The 24,985-nt window shown below is 47.2% G+C and overlaps 1 protein-coding gene across 2 annotated transcripts in view; it reads right to left on the reverse strand.

Annotated features, from left to right (window-relative positions):
• Positions 1–24,985, reverse strand: part of DPYSL2 (dihydropyrimidinase like 2) — a 144,918-nt gene that overhangs the window by 84,931 nt on the left and 35,002 nt on the right. Inside the window, exons 1-3 of one of the 2 annotated variants that reach the window (XM_021007723.2) lie at positions 14,810–15,136; positions 10,060–10,148; positions 6,677–6,861 (exon numbers count right to left, since the gene is read on the reverse strand). In XM_021007723.2, the coding sequence (XP_020863382.1) occupies positions 6,677–6,861; positions 10,060–10,148; positions 14,810–14,848 (313 nt within the window). In that variant the 5' untranslated portion in view covers positions 14,849–15,136. Of the gene's footprint in view, positions 1–6,676; positions 6,862–10,059; positions 10,149–14,809; positions 15,137–24,985 lie in introns of those variants that run through there. The other variant, XM_021007722.1, reaches the window with a different exon arrangement.

A 24,985-nucleotide genomic window follows, 5' to 3' on the forward strand; every position in this document is an offset into this window, starting at 1 on the left:
ACACAGCCACCCAAACGATCTTCCCAAAGCTCAAGCCTGATCGTGTCGCTCCTCTTCTCCAGAGGGCCAAAAGGCTCCCCACTGGCTTTCAAATGAAGTACCAACCTCTCTGCTTGGCACTGAAAGCCCTTTCCAATCTGGCTCCAAGCTCTGTTTCCAGGCTGATGACACATTCCTTCCCCTCACAAACTCTGTGACCCAGGCAGGCTGGCCGACTCTCACATCTCTGCACGCACCCAATATTCCATCTCCTGCCCTCAGGCCCTTACCACAGGCTGCCTAGCCTCTCCCTCCTCCCCACACCTTAGACACCCCACCCCAGCTCCCTGCAAATAGAAACTCAATTGTTGAGAACAGCTCCCTCAACCCAGTCCCTCTCAGACCACTGGATATTCACTCTGAATCACTCCTCTATTTACTTATCTGAACACAGGCTGGATTCCCCAATCAACCAATAAATGTTAAGCACCTACTATGTGCCAGGGATACAAAAAGAGGCAAAAGACAGTCCCTGCCTTCAATATAAAGTGATGGCAGGAACCATGTCCCTTGTGTCTTTGTTTGTCCCTGCATAGCACAAGGACTGTTTGTTGTTATTTTTCGGGCATGTCCAACTCTCCATGACCCCATTTGGGGTTTTCTTGGCAGAGATACTGGAGTGGTTTGCCATTTCCTTCTCCAGCTCATTTGACAGATGAGGAAACTGAGGCAAACAGGGTTAAGTGACTTGTCCAGGGTCACATAGCTAGTAAGTGTCTGAGGCCTGATCGAAACTCAGGAAGATGAGTCTTTGTGACTCCAGGCCTGGCACTCTATCCACTGTGTCACCTAGCTGCCCACAGCACTGGACAGTAAGTGCTTAATAAATGCTAATTGATTAACTGATTTCTCTTCCCAGCTTCCAAAGTGTCCATCTGCAAAACAGCACCAGGGGAGGGTGCGCCAGCTCAGGCTACTATAGGGAGGGCTCAGTGCAAAGATGGCAGAGTAGGGTGTGCCTCTAGACCAGGAAACCCTGCTCTTTCCACACAGCTGAGGCCTGGAAGACCTAAATAAAGTGCTCATTTGTGCAAATGGCTGCTTCCCCAAGACAAGCTGTGACTCAGAAAATCAGGACATCCTCCAGTAAGGGGTTGTGCTCTGTACCAGTGAAAGTCAACCCTATGCTGATAAAATCCTATCTCTTTTGAACAACTCTGCAAATTCAGTACAAGAAGACATGTCGTTTTACGCCTTAATGGAAGGGCTTTGGGGATGCCCTATATACTAGAACATAAAGAAGAGATCTAGTTTTGAAACATATGAGACACATTTGAGAGAGGAAACCTTGGTCTCAACTGGAAGGAAGGAGGAGAGAATCAAGACTGGGAGGAAGTAGTCCCTAAGCTGAGCCTTAACTGAAAAGTCAGGTTGGGAGAGGCAGGGGGGCACTTCAAATAATATCTGTAAAGTGCTACAGAAATGCCAAAAAAATATGTATTTTTATTTCAGGCTTAGTGGATAACTAAGCAAATACCCAGAGGTGGGAAATGGCCCTTCAAGAGGAGAAAGAAGGACACAGCCAGCAATGTAGTTTGAAAGGGAATGTTTGAAGTAGGGATAGAAGGGCTGGTGGGAGGCAGGTGGCAGAGGCCATAGAGTGCCGAGCTAAGGAGTTGGTATTTTAGTTTACAGGCAATAGGGAACCAGTCAGTCAGTTAAGAAACATTTACTATGCATTGACTACGGCCCACAGGGAGCTTCAAGTCGAAGAGGGGCAGACAACACACCAAAGGGGAGAAATCGGGAGGTAGACCTTGGAGAGGGGCAGGATGGAAAAGTCCAAAGAAGCCACGGAAGGTTCTAAGCAATAGATGATCAGAGGAGCGTCTAGGAAATTGAGGCCCAGAGGGGTTAAGTGTCTTGCTCAGAGTCACAAAGTTAGCAGCAGAAGGAGCCAGTGAGTCAGACCTGTGCCTTTACATAATTGGTTTCCCAGATGTGTGAACAATGGATTGGGAAGAAATGAAAGAACAGAGGCCAGAGGATGAGTTAGGGAACTATCCTGATAAGCACAGGTGAGGAGCGATGGAGTCTTGAACTGGGATGGAGACGAGGGCTGAATACAAGTGAGGCTGAGGAGCTCGAATTGGCAAGACGTGGCAAGAGTCCAGAGGGCGAAAGAGGAGAAGGGAGCCAAAGGTGACTCCCCACTTCTCCTGGCCCACCCAGACACCTCCACTGACTGCTTTTTGTTCTTTGTCCCCTCTTTGTGAGAAGAGGTGGGTGCTAGTGTGGTCATTTCACTCCTGTCTGACTCTTCTTGACTCCATTTGAGTTTTCTTGGCAAAGCTACTGGAGTGGTTTGCCATTTCTTTCTCTAGCTCATTTTACAGATGAGGAAACTGAGGTAAACAGGGTTAAGTGACCTGCCCAGGGTCACACAGCTAGTAAATGTCTGAGGCTATATTTGAACTCAGGTCTTCCTGACTTCAGGTCCAGGGCTCTATCCACTACATCACCCAGCAGGCAGCAAGATACTATACCAGCTCATCAATGCACCCCAACCCACGGCCAACAACTTTCTGAATGTCCTCATTTCAACATGATTCCAAAGCCCACATTTAAATGCGGTTATGTTCTGCAGGCCCAGACAGGCCATATGTTTCTTTCACTTCCCCTTCATTGCTAGGAGCTCAGTCTGAGTTTCCTGGTCTATGAAGTCTCCCATCCAGTCCCTCTGGACCTTTGTCCAGACATCAAGGCCTAGGCCCAGCCAGTAGAATGCCTGCTTCCTCCAGGAGGAACTCAAAGAGACTGGAAACAGCAGAACTCCCACTGGGTTTGAAAGAAAATGATGACAATAATAATAGGAAAAGGGATAGGCTTAGGAACTGGGCCTGTGATTTCTCTGAAATGGAGAAATTCCAAACATCCTCTAGTAACAGAGGTCAGCATCTCTGAAATGTACAGTCTTAGAGCAGGGATACTTAACTCTACCTGTGTCTGACCTAGATGGGTTGTGTGACCCTGGGCAAGTCTAGGGAAGCCTATGGACCCCTTCTCAGATAAATGCTTTTAAATCCACCAAATACAATACACAGGATTAAAAGATAAACTAATTCCACTGGTACAATAAATACTGTTATCAGTTTAGGGGCCTTGGGTTAAGAACCTCTTTCTTAGAGATTTCTCTAGAGCACATGAATGACACCAAATACGGGCTTAGAGGAGAGACCTGACCTGAGTCTTCCCAGCTTGGAGGCTGACTTCCTAGCCACTGGGCCAAGCTAATAATAACTAACAGCATGAGAAAGAGATGGGAAACAAGAGAAAGAAGTGGGAGCCTGATTAGAGGAACAGAGAACAAGGCTGAACTGGCCTGTCCCAGAAGGCAGCTACAAAGGGGAAGACCTCGCCACGGCATTTCCAAAACGCTGGAGAGAAAGCCCGTGTGTATCCTTTGAGAAAGCTAATTAGATATGAATCTGGGGCAAGACTTTCTCGTTAGCTCCCAGGATCCTAGGAACAAGATCACCCAGGCTTGGGACTTAGGGGACCTGAGAAGCCATCTGGCCAACTCCATTTTACAGACAAGAAAACTGAGATACCAAGAGGCTGAGGAATTTACTCAAGGTCATCCAGGTGGTAAGCCGTCCACCTGCCATTCAAACTCAGGTGCACTGACTCCAAACCCAGTGCTTTTACCACTCTAATCCACTAGGTTCTGACTCAGTGTACGTGGTGGGGTTAGGATCTTCCCACAGAACCGTGTGCAAAGTCCCAAGTCGGGGATAAAAGGAGGCCACCCTTCGGAGAATGGGCTGGAGGACTGAACCCGATTCTGCAGCCAGCTTCATCAAGGGGCTCGAGTCCACGTTAGAAGAGGATTAGCTGAAGGAATTGGGGATATTTGGCCTGGAAGAGAAGACATCGGGGTAGGGGGAGGATGCAGAGGGCAAGGATGGGGGAAAGTAGTCCTGTTTCTGGGACTGTCTTGTGGCCGAGGGATTCACTTTGTTCTGTTTGGCCCCTGAGGTCAGAACCAGGAGCAATGGGTGAAAGCTTCACAGACTCGGATTTAGGTATGATGACAAAACCTCATAACCATAAGAGCTGGGGTGGATGAAAGCTGAAGGGCCCAGAGGGCTCAGATGAAGTTTCAAAGAACCAAGCTATTCCTGGGGCTTCAGCTACCAGGTGCCAGGTCAGAGAGGCTGTCAGGAGCCCTGGCACACGGTAACACCTAGAAAAAGGTAGAAGTTAGCCAGGAGGGCTTAGCCAAGCACCATGGTTGTGACTATCTCTGACCGTCAGATTAAAGATGGCAGAGAGGGCACAATAAACAGGGGAAGTGAAGACCCAGCCCAAGAAGCCTGCTGACTGCCAAGCCTCCCGGGTCAAGCACTTCGGGTAAAACCACCATATCAGTCTCCTCCCTCTGCCAGACTAAGGAGGAGATGTGGTCAGTGGCGAGGGGGGGGCTTAATTACATTTTCAGAAATCAAACCCCTTAGTTTAAATAACGGGTCAAGTGGAATATGATATGATTTGCCCATCTTATCATTTCCTTCTAGTCCCTTCCAACTATGACCTTCTATGTCCTAAGGCTCCTCTCAGTTCTGACCTCTTGTGTTCTATGTTCAATGTCCTAAGGCCTCTTCCAGCTCTCATCTTCAATGTTCTATGTTCTAAGGACCTTCTATGATCTAAAGTCTCCTCTAGCTATGACCTTTTCTGTTCTATATTCTAAGCCCCCTCCAGCTCTGATGTTCTGTGTTCCAAGGCCCCTCCAGCTCTGATGGTCTATGTTTTAAGGCCTAAAGTTCTGTGTTTGAAGGCTCCTCCAGCTTTGATGTCCTATGCTCTAAGGTTCTTTCTAGTTCTAATATTCCAAGGTCCTTTCTGGCTTCAGTGTTCTGTATTCTAAAGACTCCCCAGGTCTGGTGTTCTATGTTCTCAGGCTCTTCCCAACTCAGATGTTCTCTGTTCTTTGTTCTAAGGTCCCTTCCAGTTCTCATCTTCTATGCTCTAAGGACTCCACAGATCTGGTGTTCTATGTTCGATGTTCTAAGGCCCTTCCCAAACCTGATATTCTCTGTTCTTTGTTCTAAGGTCCCTTCCAGTTCTGATCTTCTGTGTTCTAAGGACTCCTCAGTTCTGGCATTCTATAGTCCATGCTCTAAGGTGTCTTCTAGCTCTGGTGTTCTATTTTCTAAGGTCCTTCCCAGCTCTGATGGTCTACGTTCTAAGAACCCTGCAGCTGTGGCATTCTGTATTCTAATGTTCCTTCCAGCTCTGCCACTCCATATTGTGAGGCCCCTCAACCCTGACGGCCTACATTCTAATCCCCTTTCCAGCTGAGGCATCCAATGGTTCTACAGTTCCAACCTTACCCTTGGATTGTGAGATGTGAAGAAACGCTGTAGACCTAGCAGTTGCTTTCTCTCCTCCTTCCTTGTTAATGTTCTCACATCTGCGTCTGGTCCACTCATTTGGATGAGGAGCTGGTTATGGCGTGGGGCTAACAACACAAATTACAACTCCTACGTAGCATCATGAGAGACATTTGTGCTGTTGGAACCTCCCAACTACTCCATAAGTAGGTGCTACAGGGATCATTATCCTCATTTTACAAATAAGGAAACTGAGGTTCAGAGAAGTTAAGGGGTTGGCCCAGCATCACAGAGCTAGTACAGGTCTGGGACAGAGTTACCTCATTTTCCTGACGCCTGCTCCAACACTCTATCCACTATACCAGGAATCTGCAAACTAGAGCGGATGCTACCCTCTGAGCTACGCTGTCCTAGTAAGATCAACATAATGGGTTCTTTCCCAATATGGCCCAGTTAGCAGCCAGTTGTCCTCCATCTCTGGGACTGTGTTGATCCAGAAAGGGCCCACGTGAGAGTATGACCTCTCCTCATTATAGGGTGGAGGGAGGCAAAAAGAAATGCCTAATTAATGACATGGGGGTCAACAGAAACACCTTCCTACCCAAAGGACTGTCTTCTACTTCTCCTGAAGGCCTCTATGCAGTCCTGCCCCACCCTAGCCCTCAGAAAGGCCCTTGGTTCAATTCGTTTCTAACCCAGTCCAGAAAATGCTTGTCGTTACTTCCAAGGTCAATGGAGAAATAAGAACTCAAGAGTCCCATTCCATGTCTCTTGTCCAATATTACTGTCTCCCATCCTCATTCCCAGAATGCTATGCTACCAGGGGGACGAGATGAGACAGGGATCAAGAAGCTATATTTAATATTTAATAACAAAGTTACTGACAATTTGGAGGTTTTGTTTTTTAAGAATCAAAGATCAGAGGATCATGCAAAAAATGACTGCATTGTTCTGAAAATAATCCCAGCTGAATCACATTTTTGTTTGAGGAAAACAAACCTCTTGCCTCCAAAACTCTGACAAACTGCCCTCTCTCACTACACAAATTCACCAGAAAACCAGAGACATCCTCCTTGGCCCGTGGGAAAACCCACCGACCACCAGAAAACGCGCCATCCACTGATGCGCCTCTTGGGGTCAAGCTCCCACCCACCCCCCCTTCCTTGGTGGCATCGACAAGAACAGAAGCCGACTCCCAGCTGTTCAGAAAGGCACCCCAGACAATGGCGATTTATCCTCAGACCAGAATGGTACTGGCATGTTAAAGGTCAGCTCAAAACTTAAACAAAGACTTGTCTTACTGATCATCGTGGTTCCCCCTGCCAGGGAGGCCTTGGTCCCCTGGAAGAAGTCGTCGGCAGACGTCATCCCCTGGTCTGGCATCTGGAAACGGGTGTGCACATCAATGCCGCCGGGCACCACCATCCTGGAATGGGCTTCGATGGTTTTCACCCCTCCTGGCACAATCAGGTTCTCGCCTATTTGCCTGGATTAAACAAGGCTGGGTCAGTGAGGAGGCTCATTACAGAGTCATGAACACAACTGTTAATCAGATCAGGTGGCCCAACTCTCCTGCATCACCTTCTCTGGGGGACTACTGGCCTCCAAAAGTGAAACAGCCTCCTGGGGACCAGGATAGGGGCTGGGAGAATTCTGAGTTCATTTTTCTATATTTTTTACTTTCATTCCTAAGAAGATGCCTCACCCTCTGTAGGTGACCGTGTTGAGATGACCATTGTCCCCAGAAGGCTGAGCACTAGCTCTCCAGGTAATTAATTCTGGGGCCATAGCAAAACTTAAAAAACTATTTGCTAAGGTGACTGCCAACACCCAAGGGCAGAGTATCCACACTGATGGAATCACTGAGCTCTTGAAAGATTAAATTAAATATTAGTAACATCTAAATATCACTAAAATGCAGAAGGCCTCGGAGAAGCCATCTGAAGGGAGAGAGTTATAACAGAACCAATAAAGGACCTCATCTTAATGAGAATATAAATACAAATAGCTAACATTTATATAACTCCTAGTATGAGCCAGGCACTGTGCCAAACCCTTCACAGACGTTATCTCCTTTGAGCCTCACAACCACCCTGGGAGGTAGGTGCTATTATCATCTCCATTTTACAGACAGGGAAACTGAGGCAAACAGAGGTTAAGTGACTTGTCCAGAATCACACAGCTAGATGATGTCTGAGGCCAGAATTGAACTTAGGTCTTTCTAGCTTTAAAGCCAGTGCTGTACCCAGTGAGCCACCCAGTCATTCCCTCTTACTAAGGAAAGAGTCGAATCATGGACTACCTCCCAGATAGACAGACAGACAAATAGAGATAGAGATACATAAAGATACAGATGTAGATATATACACACATATAAAATTATATTCATATATAAATATTTATAAATATACATATTTATATATCATATAAAATTGTTATGTGTTATATAATGTGTTTATATGAATATATTCATAAATAAAATATATGGTTTGTGTGTGTGTGTGTGTGTGCGTGTGTGTGTGTGTGTGTGTGTGTGTAACAAGGCTACTGGGAATTAATGAATAATGTCACTGGTATTAGTGGGTTCAAATCCAAGCCCTACCTTTTCCTACCTATGTGACCTTGGCAAGGCATTTTTCCTTTCTGGCCTCAGTTACCCTATTTGTAAAATTTGGAGCCTGGGCCAGCTGGTTTCTAAGGCCCTTCCAGTTCTCTGCCTATGATCCCAGGATCTCCTACACTGAAGAGGCAGGGAAGCAGTGGACAAAAGGCTGGACTCGGATCTAAGAAGACCTGAGTTTTAAGTGCTGCTGCTTTTGACACATACTGGCTGTATGACCCTGGACAGGTCACTGATAACTCTCTAAGATCACAGTTCTTTGCCCAGGGTGGCAGTTTAAGAAATGCATTTTCATTTACTCATTCATCCAGATCAGAGCGGAGGGAGCTTCCCTACCAGCTCCCTTCCACAACAGTGAAATCCCAGATCTGGACTTCCCCCCAGAACCAAGCTTTGCCCACGCCACCTCAGAGCCATGCTGGGCCTCAGCTTCATTTAACAGGCCTTGTTCAGTTCCTCCTTCCTGCACTCCTTTGCAAAACAGGGGAGAAATCAAGACAAGGAGCAGGTGGAGATGCTGCCAAGCCAGCCAGAGGCAGAAACAAAAACAGCACCCTGCTGGGCACAGCCCCCCTACCGCAACGCCGGCTCTGTGAAGCCACAAAAGTTCAGAAAGCAAACCCCAAAGCGCTAGGGTGGGCTGGGGCAAGGTCTGAAACAGGTGGAGACTGTGATGGAGATGTGCTGACCAGCTTCCGACCCAGTGCTTAACACAGCGCTTGGCCCATAGTAGGTCCTCAATAAATATTTATTAACTATCCCGACTTCACTTGGTGAATCAGAATGAGAGACTCCATCCCTGGCAATGTTCTGTTACCCAGGGATGCTGTGCTGCCGGCACTCAGTGAGTGCTGGGTACTAAGAGGATGTCATCTGCTGGAATGTCTGTCTCTAATCAGACAGATGTGCCACTTCTCCATGTGAGCGACTCAGGGTGCAAGAAGGGGTGGAGGAGGGTAAGATGATACAGACATGTTCTCTGTCCTGGCATGGACCAAACTCTCCCTCTAGCCACAAGCACCCTGAAGGTACTGCCACTGCCTCGGTGCTTCTGTAACACACTGCCAGGTGCACACAGCCAATGTAAGGGCAGTCTTCCAGGCTCCTTGCCAAATCAAGGATGAGGCCCCCAAAATGGCCATTAGCAAAGATCATTTCCAGTGTCTCATTGTAATCAGTTAGATGTCCTCCTCCTTGATCCCTGACTAAGAAAACCGATGTGCTGACCCAACCCAGTCAGTCGCATTCCAGACTTACAACCCTCAATGGAGCAAATCACCCCAAAGCACCACATTCCAAGGGAGCCTTGTGGACACTTCACATACCATAGGTTGAGTATTTGAATAAGAAATAAAGGCACACTTTCAACCAAATTAAGAATACCTAACTACCTGGGAGTTCTTGCACCCCAGTTCCAAAAGGAGAGAACTGGGGTTTGCTAAATAGTCACAAAAAGCTCCCCACTCTGGCGAGCCCTGCCTCCCTGGGGACCTATATTGTCTTCCAGTTTGCCCTGGTTGGGACTACTCTCTAAGAGGAAGAAAATGCAAACTATTCATTTAACTTTGAATTCTAAACCTTCCAAAACACAGAGTTTTTTCAAATTCATTCTATGTCACTTGTCAAAAGGTGCTTTAAAACAGGCATCAGGCTGTTCGTTGTTCTCAGTATAATCTGATACTATATTCCTGGATTCCCTCCTCTAAAGTCTTCCTAGGATGCTTCATCTTGGCATGGAGGTGGGTTCCTAAAGGCTAGTCCAGTCCCTACCAGGCCAACTGAACTGGACGACCTCTGAGTAGAGTGTCTGCGGTCTGAGGGCCAGTCTAGGCAGGCTCAGCTACATGGTCATCACGTGATAAGTGGTTTGACCAAAGATAAACAACTCTTGGGAAGAATGCCACAAACATTGTCACCGTAACAGTAACTTTTGCTTAACTGTGCTTCTTTGTTGGCTGGTAACAGCAAATGATTCTTACGTAAAAAATAAAATAAAATTTGTAAAATAATAAAATAAAATAAAAATGAAAGCTACCATTGGCTGAAAAAAAAAGCCATACTTACTTTATCAACCCATCTTCCATATAAATATCTGCATAGAAGGACTGGTCATCATTCACGATCTTGCCACCCTTGATCAAAAGTCGATCGCTCTAAAACAAGAGAAGAAACCAGTCAATATCATCTGGCTCACTCAGACTTTGAGGAAGGAGATGCGGAAACCTGTGAATTAGCCCCAGGTGATGCTGGAATAAGCCAGTCAGGAAGCAAACTCAGGCAGAGGGGTGAGGCTGCACATGATTATCCATTTCCCCAGCAAAGCCGACGGCTCTTCCTAGATAAAAGACCTTTTTTTTTTTATTATTGTCATACCTGCAAGCTCATAAAAACAAATCCAAAACAATCACCCATTGAAAGGCAGGGAACACAGTTTCAGATGGAATAGATAATAGTTTTCCAGCAGATCCTCTTTTTTTTAACATTATTATTCACACCCACACATAGTAAAGTCACTTCTTGGCTAAATCTGAGTCAGTTACAGTCAGAAAAATTGACGAAAAGTCTGTTGCTATTGGTAACTCAACACAAACTAATTTAATCCAGCTGTAGCAAGGTTCCAAACCAGTGGGTCCCTTCTAATGACTCTTCTCTTCTAGGCAAATTACAAAGTAGCAAAGGAGTAGGAAGACTTTAATTTTTTTCTTAATAGGGTTGATGACTGGATATTTTCAGGTGAGGAAATTCCCTCCACCAATTCAGGTCAGTACCTTTTCTGCAACTTAAGAATCTAAGAGTTGTCCAGGGTACAGCCACGTGAAGTGAATGCCCAGGGTAATGATGCCACTACATCAGACACAGGACTTGAACGCAGATCTTGAACACAGGTCTTCCTAACTTCCAAGACAACTAACTCTCTCTCTCTCTCTCTCTCTCTCTCTCTCTCTCTCTCTCTCTCTCTCTCTCTCTCTTCTCTCTCCCACCCCAATAATTTCAGAACTACCAAGTGGATATGAAACAGAGATGGAAATGCAGAAGTGACAGCAAATATTTCCACCAGATCCCCACTACAAAGATCTGATTTCTCTTATCATGTCCTTGACAGGTATTTGTGCAGAATGTCTATGAAAGCTATTCAGCAACCTCAGGAGAGGCTGTAAGAGAAACAGAAATATAGTGTGACACTTCCCTCCCAACTGTTCTCAATTAAATGCAAAATTAATATCGTATGTTCACAAACATCTGACTATTATTTTGATTAAATGGAAGCCATGCAAGCTGGACCAGATCATGACATTTTATGGGACCATAAGTTTAAAAGGAATACTCATATTTTGGCTACCAATGGGATGGTCAAATGACAAATCTCTGGCTCACCCCAGGGCTCACAGATACATGTGACTCTATTACTCCCATCAATGTGGGTGCTACCTCCAAATGTGCCAATCAAATGGCAGCCAGGTCCGCATATCTTAGAGGCCATGCTCCCCAGGAAATCCACCCCTGGGGAGTTCCCTCATGTGTGACAAATCAGTAAGGATATGTAAAGTTGCAGAGGTTTGCACACGTGTGAGTGTATTTGGCTAAGCACATAAAAAGAGGATCACAGGCCATTCTGGGTCTAGAGCTGGAAGGGACTAGTATAGTCCAACCTCTCCCCTTTACAAATGAGGAAACTATGGCCCTAAAAGGGTAAGTGACTTACCCAAGGTCACACAGATAAGTAGCAGAGCCAGAAATCGAACCCAATGCTCTTTCCTTGGCACTGCAATAATTTTTTGGGGGGAGGGGATGTTCTGTATACTCACTTTAGTCCAGGAACTATTCTCACAGATTCCTCTCAGGCTATAAGGCCACTAATACATACATACATAAACTATATATGTATATATGTATATATATATACATATATATGTATATATGTATATATATATACATATATATGTATATATGTATATATATATATATACATATATATATATACATACATATACACCTATATAGATATTGCAGGCCTCTTTCTCCTAGTTCATCATTTTAGAAAGGCAAATACAGATAAGGTGTCAAATAAGCAAATAAATAGAGATTCCCTTGAGCTCAGGTTCAATCTTACCTCCAGGAATGGTACTGGAGCATGCCCTTGGCCAACCATTACCCAAGGGACTGCAGTATCAGAATGGCCACCCCTCCTAATTATCTGAGGCCTGATTCTGTTGAGGAACCACTCTTGCCTCAGTTTCCCTATACGTAAAGTGAGGGAGTTGGACTAGGTAGTAGCTGAACCCCCTTCCCCCAGAGACATTCTGTGACCTTTTGAACCTCTTGGGCCTCAGTTTCTCAGTGATCAGACTCATGACCTCTGAGGTCCCTTCCAGCTCCTGTCATCCAAGTTCAGCAGGCCTGTTCCTTGTAATGCCTGGTCATGGTATAGAGATCATGTATTCTACAGATGCTATTGGGAGGTGAATGGGGGAGGAGGGTGGAAAACAGAAGCGAGGGAAAGGAATCTGATTTTTTTTTTTGCTTTCTAATGAAAAATACCACTAAAGTCTTTGTAAAGCAGGGTCTTTAGATTGGCTTGTCATTCTCCATCCCCTTTCCTTTTCAAAATACATTTTGTTCACTTATGAGGACCCCCTAAATGGGGTGCAGACTACCCACCTACCCCTCCAATTACAAAATACCTTCCAGCCTCACCCATCCAACCAGCCCTTCCACCCCAAGCTCTTCCAGGGTGAGGAATATTGAATGGTTTCCAGGGGAGAAAGCATTCCATGGAGAAAGGCGGGGAAATTACCATCCCTGGGCTAGGGAAGCATCCAGTTCACACTTAGGCCAGCCTGCAGAGACCTCACACCCAAATTCCATCTTTACATCCATCTGGTCCCCATCTCTTCTCCCCCTCCTTTCTCCCTGGAAGGAAAGAAGCCCCAAGATGGGTGTGCCCTTTGGGCTGAAGGAGCAAGGCTGGCTGGGGAGCCTGCACTGGGAAGGCGAGCTAAGGTCCCTGCAGGGAGAAAGGCCCAGAGGATCTCCCATGACACAGCATCCTTCTGATGGAGACCAGTCCAAGGCCTTTCCCTCAGCCTCCTACATAGGAATTGGTCCGGGAGTGAAGAAAAACACAGAGTTACATAACAATGCCTGCCTGCCCTCCCTCCCTCCGGCAGTCCCTCCCTCCCACCCTCCCTCCCTCTCCCGCTTTTCCTCCCCCAGGAAGCTCACTCAGGGATGCACACCACAAGGGCTGGCGAGATTTTTCCAGGCGAGGACGATGGGGGCGGGGTAGGGGTAAAAATTCATCTCTGGGGCTCTAAACTCTCGACACGGATTTGTTTTTGTGATGATTTGTAAAAGGAGGGAGGGGGAGGGGAGGGGGAAGGTGGCAGCAGCAGCAGCAGCAGCCGCAACCGCCACCAGCAGCAGCAGCAGCAGCATCCTCCCACTCTTTGTCATCATTGTTTTCTTCGGGGCTGGAGGGGATGGGAGCTCAAGGGCCATCTGTTCCGTTCAGGCTTGGGAGCAGCGCCATTCCCTCCGGACAAATACTTAGGCGCTGTCCCTAGCTTCTAGCCGCTGCCGTTACAAGGAAAGCGTCTTTGTATGAGCCAGGGCTGGCGGGCAGGCAAAGAGAGGGCAGCTTCCTTCGCACTAGCGGGGGCAAAGTGGGGGAGGGATGGGGAGCTCGGGAACCGCCAGAACACTAGCGCCAGAAGAAAGAGCGCCAAGCCCAGGGAGAAAAGAGAGGGAGAGGGAACGGTGGAGGAGAAGAGTGGGGATCGTGGGGACAGGGATTGGGGAGGGGAAGAGAAGGAATGGGAGGAGAGAGGGAATGAAGGAGGAGAAGAAGAAATGAGGGGGGAGGAGAGAGAGGGACGGGGAAGAAAAGAGAATAAGGGGGAGAGAAGAAATGGAGGAAGAAAGAGGAAATAAGGGGGAAAGGAGGAATGAGGGGGAAGAGAGAGGGGATGAGGGGGAGAAGAGGGAATGAGGAGGCCAAGAGAGGGAGAGTAAAGACAAATAAGGGAAGGGAAGGGAAAATAAGTAAGAGAGGAGAGGGAAGAAGAGAAGGAGATGAGCAGGAAGAGAGGGGGAAATGCGTAGGGAGAAAAAGAGAGAAAAGAAGGAGACGAGTCAAAGAGGAGAGGGAGAGAGTTCATAGGGACCTGGAGGAGAAAAAAAAGAGGGAATTAGGGACAGAAAACAGAGGTAACAAAAACATGTCGCCGAGGGGCAATGGAGCCTCAGAGACCTGACTCTCCATCATCCTTCCTTAGGTCTTGCATGCACGTTCTAGGATTTTCCCCCTTCATCCCTCTGCACTCTGCGCTTTCCTCCATCCCTCGTCTGTCATTATTTCTCTGCCTTCCTGCCCACCACCCACCCCGCCCCATACACACACCCTTCTTTCTCTGGAGAGTAGGATGGAGGGGAGGAGGAAGGTTGACACCTTTTCTTGGAAGGGGAAGCAGGCTGGCAGCGCTCCTCGCATCTCTCCCTGCAAGGAGCCCCAAGATGCCCCACTGCAGCCTGGGCACCCTGAGCCGGGCACCCCTCCGCTTTGACCACCAGCGCAAGCAGGAGATGAGCATCCCTGCCCGCCCCGGGCCATGAAGGGCTGTCAGGGCCAGATAAGGCTTGGCCGGGAAAGCTAGAACACTTAATGCAATTAGGCTCCACGTTTAATGCCTTTGCAGATTAATCCTGGGGAGGGATCCTAATTAATCTCTTCCTTCGCGCCCGCCCTTCCCTCCTAATTTCTTTGCATCATCTGCTGCACAAAGAGCGCCTCGGATTCCCGGGACACCAAACTCACCGTGATGCGCGGAATGTTTTTCTTCCCCTGATAAGACATCCCTCTCTCGCTTGGGGACCAGATACTGCAAAGAACTGCCCGCTTTGATGGCCAGGGGTGTCCAGAAAGGAGCTTGGCTCTTTGCAGGATGCAGAAACGGGCAAGCTGGTCCTGAGGCTGCTAGCCAAGGGCAGAAACGGGGAGCAAATGCAACCCCGCGGTCTGTCTGTCTCCCTTTCTTCCTCTGCTCCAAGCCCAGCCCCGGCTTAGAGCAAAAAAAAAAAAAAGAGAGAGAGAGAGAGAGAGAGCGCGAGAGGGAGAGAGAGAGATTGGGGGCCGGGGGTGAGGGGGCGGGCGAAAAGACAGCAATAAAAGCCAGAGTTCCTGGCGGATTCCGCGGCGCATGCGCCACCAACCACTCCCTTTCCTCCTCGGCAAAAGCCATCCGCTTCGGTTGGAGCGCGAGCTGATTGGCTGAGGCGTAAGGGATATGCAAATGACTGGGAGAGTGGTGCAATAATGGGGTGGGCCCCGAAGCTGAGCGAGGCCCGGGGATAGGGCGGCCAGGGACTAGAGCTCGCGCCAGCTGCAGCGGCTGCTGGCGCCGCTGCCGCGCTCGCGCTGTCCGGAGCCCCTGCAGCTGCAGCAGCCCCGAAAGCAGAATCTGCAGCGCCATGGGAGGGGAGGCCCATGCCAGGGAAGAGGGAGGGGGAAGGGCAGCGGTGGTACTGGCGCAGAAATGCCTGCCCTGAACGGGCACACGCGCATGCACGCCTCTCCCGGGAGGTTGCAGCTCCCGTCCGTTCCCATCCTCGTCCCCGTGTAGGGTGACTGCCGCAGAGCCAATGGCTTGGGCGGACGGCTGCAGGAGGGGCTGCAGCAAGCGAGCTCTCCTCCCGCCCTTCCGGGAAGGCTCGCGCTCAGGGCTGGAGCCGCCCTGCGGGAAAGGGACGGGGGCACGAGCCTTTGGGGAGTGATGCAGCAGCCGCACCACGCCCTGAGTTCTGCGCAGCGGGAGTGCCAGACTGCGCGAAGATACTGCGGCCGGCGACGCCGCACTGGCTCTGGGGACTACACCGAGCATCCAGGGAGGGCGGGAGTGCTGTGCAAATTGCAAAGGGGTTGGGAGCGGGGGTTAGGGGGAGGAAAATGCAAAGTCGGGGGAAAGGAGGGAAGGAAAAAGGGGCGCCAGCTTCCAGGCAGCGGTTGCTTGGCAGCTGCATATAAAAGAAGGCGAGGTCCTATTGAGCCTGGGGGAGGGGCACATGCCAAGGGAGGCTGGGCTGCAGCCCGGGAAATGCCTACCACCCAGCCTGAGTATTGGGGGCCTTCCCAGGACCAGAACTCTCCCGAAGTGCTGGGGTAGCCCCTCCCATACCCAAAGTTATTTATTGGAAGGAGCCTTAGAGTTCATCGAGCCCCAACCTGCCTTTTATAGAAGAGAAAACTGGAGCCCAGCAAAGGCCAGTGACTTACCTAAGGTCACACAGCTAGCTGGGATTGTAATCCCAGGCCTTTGTGGCACCATGGAAAGGGAATGGCTTTTAAGTGAGAGGCCTGGAGGCCCACACCCTGCCTCGGATGCTTCTAATTACCTGGCTATCCTTGGTAAGACCTGCCTTAGGCTTCAGGTCCTTACCTGTAAAAGTAGGGAACCTCTCGCCAGAGGCTTTCTCAATTTATGTCTCCAAATCTAGTGTTCTTGCAACTAGACCTGGGTGGACCTTCTGCTAAGATTTTTCCGAGCTCCTGTGTCCCTTCCCCATTCCTGCAGTCAGGCCATGGATACTTAAAAAAAAAAACCCTACAGAGGGAAGCCTGGCTGGATTCTCCTTTTCAGCCCCTCTCCAAATCCCGGAGAATCGCCAAAAGCTCACTTGGATGAGCCCTCTCCCCCAAAAGCAATCCATTTAATGAGAAGCAGATTTGATGAGGATGGCTAGCCACCACACCCTTCAAGGAAGTCCAAGCAGGTTCTGACTATGGATGAATGAATCCTCCCACCAGCCTCCCCAAAAGATGGAAACAGAGAAGGAGCAGGGTGCAGACAGGAGGAAGGGAAGTAAGGGTTCTCCCCGGTTTGCAAACTAGGGAAACAAGGAAAGGAACCCCCCAAGTCAAGGAAATGAAAGAGAACCATAGTCTGACACCCATACAGTAAGATTTTTTCGAGGCTACCTCTGCCGGCCCAGGTAAGGAAGCAGCTTTAGGGGCCCTTCACCTTGGGTGTCATTCAAGACATCTTTTGCCATTGCTGGGAAGAAAGAAGCTGGAGAAGAAAGGTTTGACAATAAGTAGACTAGGCCAAACTCAACCATTCTCCCTCCCTGGGGATGGTGAGGCAGCCTGGTATAGTGACTAGAGGACTGGCTTGGGAGCCAGAGGACCTGGGAGACTGACCATCTGGGGAGGAGGATAGCAGATAAAAGCACAGAGACGGCCGCTGTGAGGTCTGCTTCTGGAAAAGGTGATGGAGGTGGGCCTAGGGTGGGGGCAAGGCTGAAGTGGACCAGGGAAAACTCACCTGATATTTCTGGATGGCTTCCAGCACCCCTGATGTAGATCCTGAGGGAATGGAGACCTCGCTAGAGTTACATGTATCATTCCCTTGGATGTCAGCCCCCTGGAAAAAGTTCTGGTTGCCTGCCCTAGTTAGGGCTCAGTCCGTAAACTGGTTCGTAGGCATGTCTATACATAGATATAATAATAGTATCCATATAATACTATATAATGTAATAACAATTTATAATATGGATATAATCAACATCTCTTCATTGAATTGCTTGGAACGCCTGGCCTGGCCTGTTGCATAACCTTCCCTATCTGAAATCTTCTGGTTAGTTTCTAGCTTCCCACTAAATGCAGTCTCCCCCAGCACAAAAGTAGCCCACCTGAAAAAAAGAATTGTCATTTTAATTAGTTAATACGTGATTAGCAAAGCCCTTACCTGCTACCTTTGCAGACAGGCCCTAAATAAGTCATGGGCTTACAAAGCATCTTTCCCAGTGGCATCCTGTCTTCCCTTTCCTGACAATTTTACCAACTGGAGCTCCTCTCTGTAATATTACAAGTATACCTTCAAATCTCAGGCAGCATGGAGTGGTAAAAAGATGATTTGGACTCAGAAGTTCTGGGTTGAAATCCTAGCTCAGCTTCCTACTACCTGTGACCTTAGGTAAATCACTTCCTTCCTCCAGCCTCAGTTTCCTCATCTATAAAATGAGGGATTTTGACTAGACAAGTTCTAAGGTATTTTGCAGCTTCAAATCTATGATCTTATGATCCTGTGGAACTCTGTCAGAAAGGGAGAGGAAGCCAAGGGGAGGTCAGGATCCAAATTATCGAATGTGAGGGATGTGGGAGTGCTCATACATTGCTGCAGGTTCAGTGAAGCTGTGGATTTGGTAGAAAGCATGGGAGTCCCCTTCCCCCACCCCACAAACTGTCTGACATCTGGATTTCTCTACAGATTTTACTGAAGGGCTGAAAGTAAAGTGAGTCGGTGTCAGCAGAAACCGTTGTCAGCAAACAAGAGTTGAAGTCCCTAGGCTGAGGAAGCATGAAGCACCTGTCACCACCTGGGGAAAATAAGAGGATTTTCCAGCCAGCAGTACTTTCTCTTTGTCCTTTTAAAAGTGTGGGGGGTGGGGATGAATGCCATCAACGAGTCAACTGTCACATGCAAATTGTTCATAATGGAAAGTTTCCATCAATCCTGATAATATCTTTTGCATTTTCAAAGCCTATATGGTTTTTGTTTACAGAGTCTAATTAGCATGTTCTGTTCTGAGTTTTTCCATATTATTCCTTCAAACATCTTTCTCTGGAGCCAAACCAGACCCTAGTTATTCCTACCTCCACACCTTTGCATATGCTGTTCTGTTTGCCTGCAACGTGCTCAAACATGACCTCAGTTGCTTCAGACCTCTCTCTTGTCTAAGTTTCTGCTCAGATGACACCTCTTACTAGAAGCCTTCCCTGATTCCCAAACTCTCTGTTAATTCTCTCTCCCTCTGCAGTTTACTTTGTATTTACTGATCTGGGAACATATTTTCCTCCAGTTGTAGGTAAGCTCCTTAAAGTCCAGAACTATTGAATATTTGCCTTATACACAGTAGGATTGTTTTGGGTTGTGTTTTTTGGTTTTTTGTTGTTTTTTTTTTAATCAAGGAGGGGATAGTTTTAGCACTAAGATTTCATCAGCGTGGGAAACTCCCTTAGGCAATGTAGGTAGCCTGTAACCTAGAGCCTTAGAGAGCTGACTAGGCCAGGATCACCCAGCTAAGCTCTGTCAGGGATGCCTTGATTCCACGGCTTTTGGACTCTGTCAGGGCTCTCTAACCATTCCATCACACTACCTCTCCATAGGTAGTTTAAAAATGGCTATTGAATTTAATCCCTACACTCGGGCACTTCTGTACCTCATTGTGACATGGAGGTGAGCCCAGGTTCTAGGTATGCCAATAGAGACCAAGCTTGGAACAATCCTACCAACCTGAAAAGGTTTAGGCTGTAAGAGCACAACATCTGCGATCCAGTCCAATCTGACAATAATCTATTAAGCAACTCCTGGGGGCCAGGCAACACTGCTTATTGTTGGAGACACAAAGACAAAAATGAATAGCCCTGACCCCAAGGAGCTTACACTTCAGTGGGTAGGGGGATATCCATACAGATAAATATATACTAAATAAGTACAAAATAATTTGGGGGAGAGGCCAGCTAGGTGGCACAGTGGATAGAAGGCCAGGCCTGGAGTCAGGAAGACCTGAGTTCAAATCTGACCTCAGACACTTAGCTGTGTGACCCTGGGCAAGTCACTTAATGCTTTTTGCCTCGGTTTCCTTATCTGTAAAATGATCTGGAGAAGGAAATGGCAAACCACTCTAGTATCTTTGCCAAGAAAGCCCCAAATAGGTTCATGAAGAATCAGACACCACTGAACGATAATTGCTTATAAAACATCTGTTTGATGCCCAGGTCTGTTGTTTACTACCTTGGGCAAATCACTTCCTAATCCCAGATTCTTGGTCTGTAAAATCAGAAGATTGAAATAGATGACCTCAGAGCCCAAGGGATCATCCATCTGGAGCTGGGAGGGCCCTCAGAGGGCATCCAGTCCAACCTCCTCATTTTATAGATGAGGAAACTGAGGTCCAGAGAGATTAGTGACTTCCCCCAGGATTTGAACCTGGCTCCTCTGATTCCAGGCCCAGTCTCCTTTCTACTACACCATGATGATTCTACTTCCTGAGGGGATCCAAAAGGCCTTTGTGTAGGAGGTGGTACATAAGCTGAGCCTTGAGGGAGAGGTGGAAGTGACCAAGGGAGGCAGGAAGTGAGGCCGGACATGGGATGCTGTGTTTGGGAAAAGGACCTTGGAGAAAGGAGACCAGCATGACTGGAATGGAGATTGTGTAAAAGACCCTAATACGAAGTCGGCCTAGAGAAATACCACAGAGCCAGATGGTGAAGAGCTTTAAAGGCCAACTAATTTTGTGTTAGAGGCAACAGAAAGCCACTGAAACTTCTTGAGCAGGAAAAAAACATGGTCAGACCTATGCTTTAGGAATAGCAATTTGGAGTATCATCCATTAGGAATGTCATCAGAGGAATAGAGCAGTAGAAAGCACACTGGATTTGAAGTCAAATCCTGCCCCTATCACTTACTACCAGTGTGACCTTGGGTAAATCACTTAATCTCACCAGGCCTTTTTCTTCACCTGTAAAATGGGTACAGGGAAGAAGGGGCTAAATGGTTCATAAATTCCCTTCCAGTTCTAGATCAATGATCCTAGGACTACCCTAGCTAAGGTCAGAGAGACTCATCAGCAGAAGGGGATCCTGCTGTGAAGGAATGTTTTAAACATAGGGAGTCATGAAAATATGAAAATATATATGTATATGTACATGTATGTATATATGTATGTACATAAAGGCTTTCCATATCTGTGGTGGAAGCAACCATCCCAGTGAAATACAAATCCTTTAAGCATCAAATGAGCCCAAAGGGGGAGTGGGTCTGAATTGCTCAAACCCCATTGGCTGCTTAATCCAGATTCTTGGCTAATATCCTGTCTAGAGATGGAAGGATTCAAGGGAATCTCCCTGGCTTTCTCTAGGCAGACTATGGCCCAGATTCTCCCAGTATTTTCAGCTCACTACCTCCCAGCCCCCAACCCTATCTCTCAAATGGAAAAGAATTTCCAGTTCATACACTGACTGGCTAAAGTCTGTTTTGCATTGTGTCAAAAGAAAGAGGCAGCTTAACTATGACAGAGAGAATCCACAGATTGGGAGTCAGACCTGGATCCTAGACCTGGCTCTGCTATGTGATCTCAAAGGAAATTCCCTTCTTATCCCCAGGCCTCAGTTTTCTTATCTGTAAAAGGATGTTGGATTGGATGACCTTTAAGGTCCCTTCCGTCTCTAGGTCTAGAATCATGTCCTGCTACAGGGGACTGGACTAGATGACCTTTAAGGTCCCTTTTAGCATCAAGGTTCTCTCATTCTAAAACTTGGAGCTATTCAGAAGTGCAGATGGAAGGGATCTCAGAGCCCATGCAGTCCACCCCAGACCTGAACAAGAGCTCCTTCTACAACATACCCAGTAAGTGGTCATCCCCTATTTCCTTGAAGACCTCCAAAGACCAAGAACCCGCCACCTCTCAAAGTAGCCTGTTTTGCTCTAATGGCTAAGAAGCCTGTCCTGGCTTGTAGCCTAAAGGTACCTCTTCGCAGTTTCCCCTTGTTACTCTCAGTTTGGCCCTGATGGACAGTAACGGGCAAACACAGCTGAAACCCGCCTTGTTCCACACCCACAGAAGCATGACCATCACAACTTGGGCAATGCAGGCAGGGCTTTGGCAATGCTAAGACGGGCAGCTAGTTCCATTAAGAAAATGTTACAAATGCTGTGAAAAGACTAGATGTAACAGTTAATAGCACTTACTACAGGGTTCAATTATAATGTATCAGCAATGTTACTATTTAATAGCCTTGTTCAGGGCTATGTTACGTAACATGCCCTTTTCTGCCTTTGCAGCTGATCATGTAATGTCATGCTGGCAGAGACAGTAACAGCTTGGTTCAGTCCCTTGTTTCCAGCAAGTCACACCCTTCGTCCCTCTAGTTTTCCCCATTTGTAAAACAAGGGAGATCATTCCTACCTCTCTAGGTCACAAGGCTCTCTCTGAAGTGCTATGGGCAAGATGTTTATGTTGTGGTACTAGTGGACAGTCTATCAAACTCCAGACACCTGAGCGGGAAATGTAGTCAGGAAGGTTTGGGTTTACATCTGGGAGAGAGCTAAAATAATAAGTATTGTTATTTTTAAAAGCCCACAACTGCTGCTATTTGAGACTCTGGTGTGGTTTTGGATGCTTCCAGCAGAGTTTAAAATTAATGCAACAGCAAAGAAAAAGATCTGATGTCTGCTTTGTCAAAAGCCAAGGGCATAGCACAAGACATTTGAGCTTCAAGTGGTTCCATTTTTTTTTCTGTAGATGAAGAGAGGAAAAGGTCACCTATTCTTGGATCCCTAATTTCCAGAAAATACCCAAAGAGCAGCAGCCAATACAACCGAACCTAGGTCCAAACCCTGGGTCTGCTATTTAGTATCTGAGTGACCTTAGACAAATCACTTCCCATGCCTGGTCTTCAGTTTCTTATTTTCAAAATGAGGAGGTTGGCATTCATTGCATAGTGAATTGGAACTGTGGATTGAAGTCAGGAAAACCTACATTCAAATTCCATCTCAAGTACTTACTAGGTGTGATCGGGAGCAAGTCACTTAACTTTTCTGTGCCTCATTTTCCTCAACTGTAAAAGGAGGTGATGGGTCTTGGGACTTGATGACCTCAAAAGGCTCTTCTAGTACTAAAGTTCATAGTGTCTTGCTTATCTAGACCTACCTTTCCTACCCACACTAGATTCTCTTCCGTCTTTCCTTCATCTCTCCTTCCCTTTTCCTTTCCCTTCCTCTTTTCTTTCTTTTTTCTTTCTCTTTCCTTCCCTCCCTTCTTCCCTTCCTTCTTTCCCTCTCCTTCCCTTTCCCTCCTTTCTTTCTCCCTCCCTCTTTCTTTTCATTCTTTTTTCTTTCTTTGCTTCCTTGCTTTTTTCTTTTTCTTTATTCCTTCTTTCCTCCCTTTCTCTCTCCCTTTCCCTCTCTTCTTTCCTCCCTTTCTACCTTCCTTCCCTTTCTTGATTTTTTTGAAGAAGGGGGAAGACAGCTGGACATGTGATTTCATTGCTACACGGAACTCTGGCCAAGAGGATCCCCCTAACGATATAGTCTACACCTGCTCTGCAACTCTCAGTCTTCCAGAGTTGCCTAGAGAATTGCCAGGTTAAGCAACAAGCCCAGGGTCACCCAAGCAGTATGTAGCAACGGCTGGACTTGTCCCCCATGTGATACCTCAAAGAGAACCAAGTCGTCTTTTAAAAGAACACAGGCAAGCAGGTTGTCAGGAAGTCTGGACCAGAATATAAAGTTGGAAGCAAAATCTGACTCAGAATCAAGATGAATGGCTATTTTCCAAGTGACGTGTTTTACAGGCTTCTGAAACCATCGAATATGTTCTTTTGTGAAAGACCAAGAGAGGGGAATAAAGTGAAATGGATGCGCTGAGCCTAGCCTAGCCTGCCTCCTTATTCTCAGAAGATATGGAGAGTAAATAGCACAATTCCCAGCATCAAATTAATTTTTCAACCTGAACTTCATAAACTTGTGTATTTTATCATGTGAAACATTGGTAACCAAGAGATCATTTGGGATTGGTTTTCCTTTTTCTTCTTGTTTAAACACTGAACACTATCAAAGCACAATTTTAAGGGGAAAAGGCTGGGAAAGGGAAGACAGTCCAGACCTGTGAATTCAATAAGAACTCCTAATGGCAAAATTCCCTCCAACAAAGCAGACTGTCCAGTGGACTAGAACTTAAAGTGGAAAAGAGAGGTGTGGGGCCCTGAAAGGTAAAATAGCCTGTCTCTTGTCATAGAGCTGATGTGTATCAGAGATAGAGCTTGAACCGAGGGCCTCCTGTCTCCAAGGCAAGCCTCCTCCTTCATTACGCCACACTGCATCTCCAGCAAGACACAAACACAAAACAAGCTTCTAAGTTTCAGTCTCATAAACTGAAGTATAACCCAGCCTTCTCTCTTTTCCACAATTCAGACATTTTCAGAGCTGGAGGGAGTTCGGTAAATATTTAACCCAACCTGGACCTGCCTCTCTATGACATTCTCTGCAACTGGTACTGCAGCCTTTGCTTGGAGGAAGGCCTCCAGGGAGGCAGAAGGCTGGGGCCCTTGAGGTGGTCCAGTTCCTCTCTGCAGGGTTCAAGCCTCAGTTAGTCTGTTCCATTTCAACCCATTTTGCTAAATTCTGCCCTCTGGAGGCAGACAGGATAAGCCTGATCCATTTTCCAGGAGACAGCTGGCAAATATTTGTAGATCACTTTAGTAGGAGCCCCAGAAGAGCCTGACTTTAGCTGGCAGGCATTTGCTGTTTTTCTACACATTAAGGAAGATACTCAATTGTGTCCTTTGTCTAAAGAGGGAGGGGTAGATTGCACTCTGCCCCCAAACAGCATGCCTCAACACTGCCCTCTGGTGTGTGACAGAAAGCATGCTGGTAAATTTCTTCAACCCTTGGATTATGGACACAACTAGGGAGGGAGGGAGGGAGGGAGGGAGGGAGGAAGGAAGGGAGGAAGGAAGGAAGGAAGGAAGGAAGGAAGGAAGGAAGGAAGGAAGGAAGGAAGGAAGGAAGGAAGGAAGGAAGGAAGGAAGGAAGGAAGGAAGGAAGGGAGGGAAATAAAGAAAGGAAGGGAAAGAAGGAAGAAAAAGAGGGAGGGAAGGAGAGTGAAAGAAAAAAATAAAGGAAGGAAGGAAGGAAAGAATAATAACATCATAGGATTTAGAATGGGAAGTCACCTCATAGTGACCTTAAATGACCTTAAAATATTTGCGAAGCTCTTAGTTCATAGTAGGTTCTATATGAATGCTTCTTCCTTCTCCCTCCTTTCCCTTACAGGTCATTTGGTCCAGCTCCCTCATTTCCCAGACAAGCATTCTAAAGCCTTGAGCAGGAAGATAACATACCCAAGGGATATTACATAGAGGAATTGAGATTCTAAAGCAGGTTCTCTAGCTGGCAGACCTCTGTTCTCTGCACTCTCCTGAATCATCAGTGAT

The sequence above is a fragment of the Phascolarctos cinereus genome, unplaced genomic scaffold (assembly GCF_003287225.1).
Source record: "Phascolarctos cinereus isolate Bilbo 61053 unplaced genomic scaffold, phaCin_HiC Scaffold_2;HRSCAF=192, whole genome shotgun sequence".
In the NCBI taxonomy this organism is placed as follows: Eukaryota; Metazoa; Chordata; class Mammalia; order Diprotodontia; family Phascolarctidae; genus Phascolarctos; species Phascolarctos cinereus.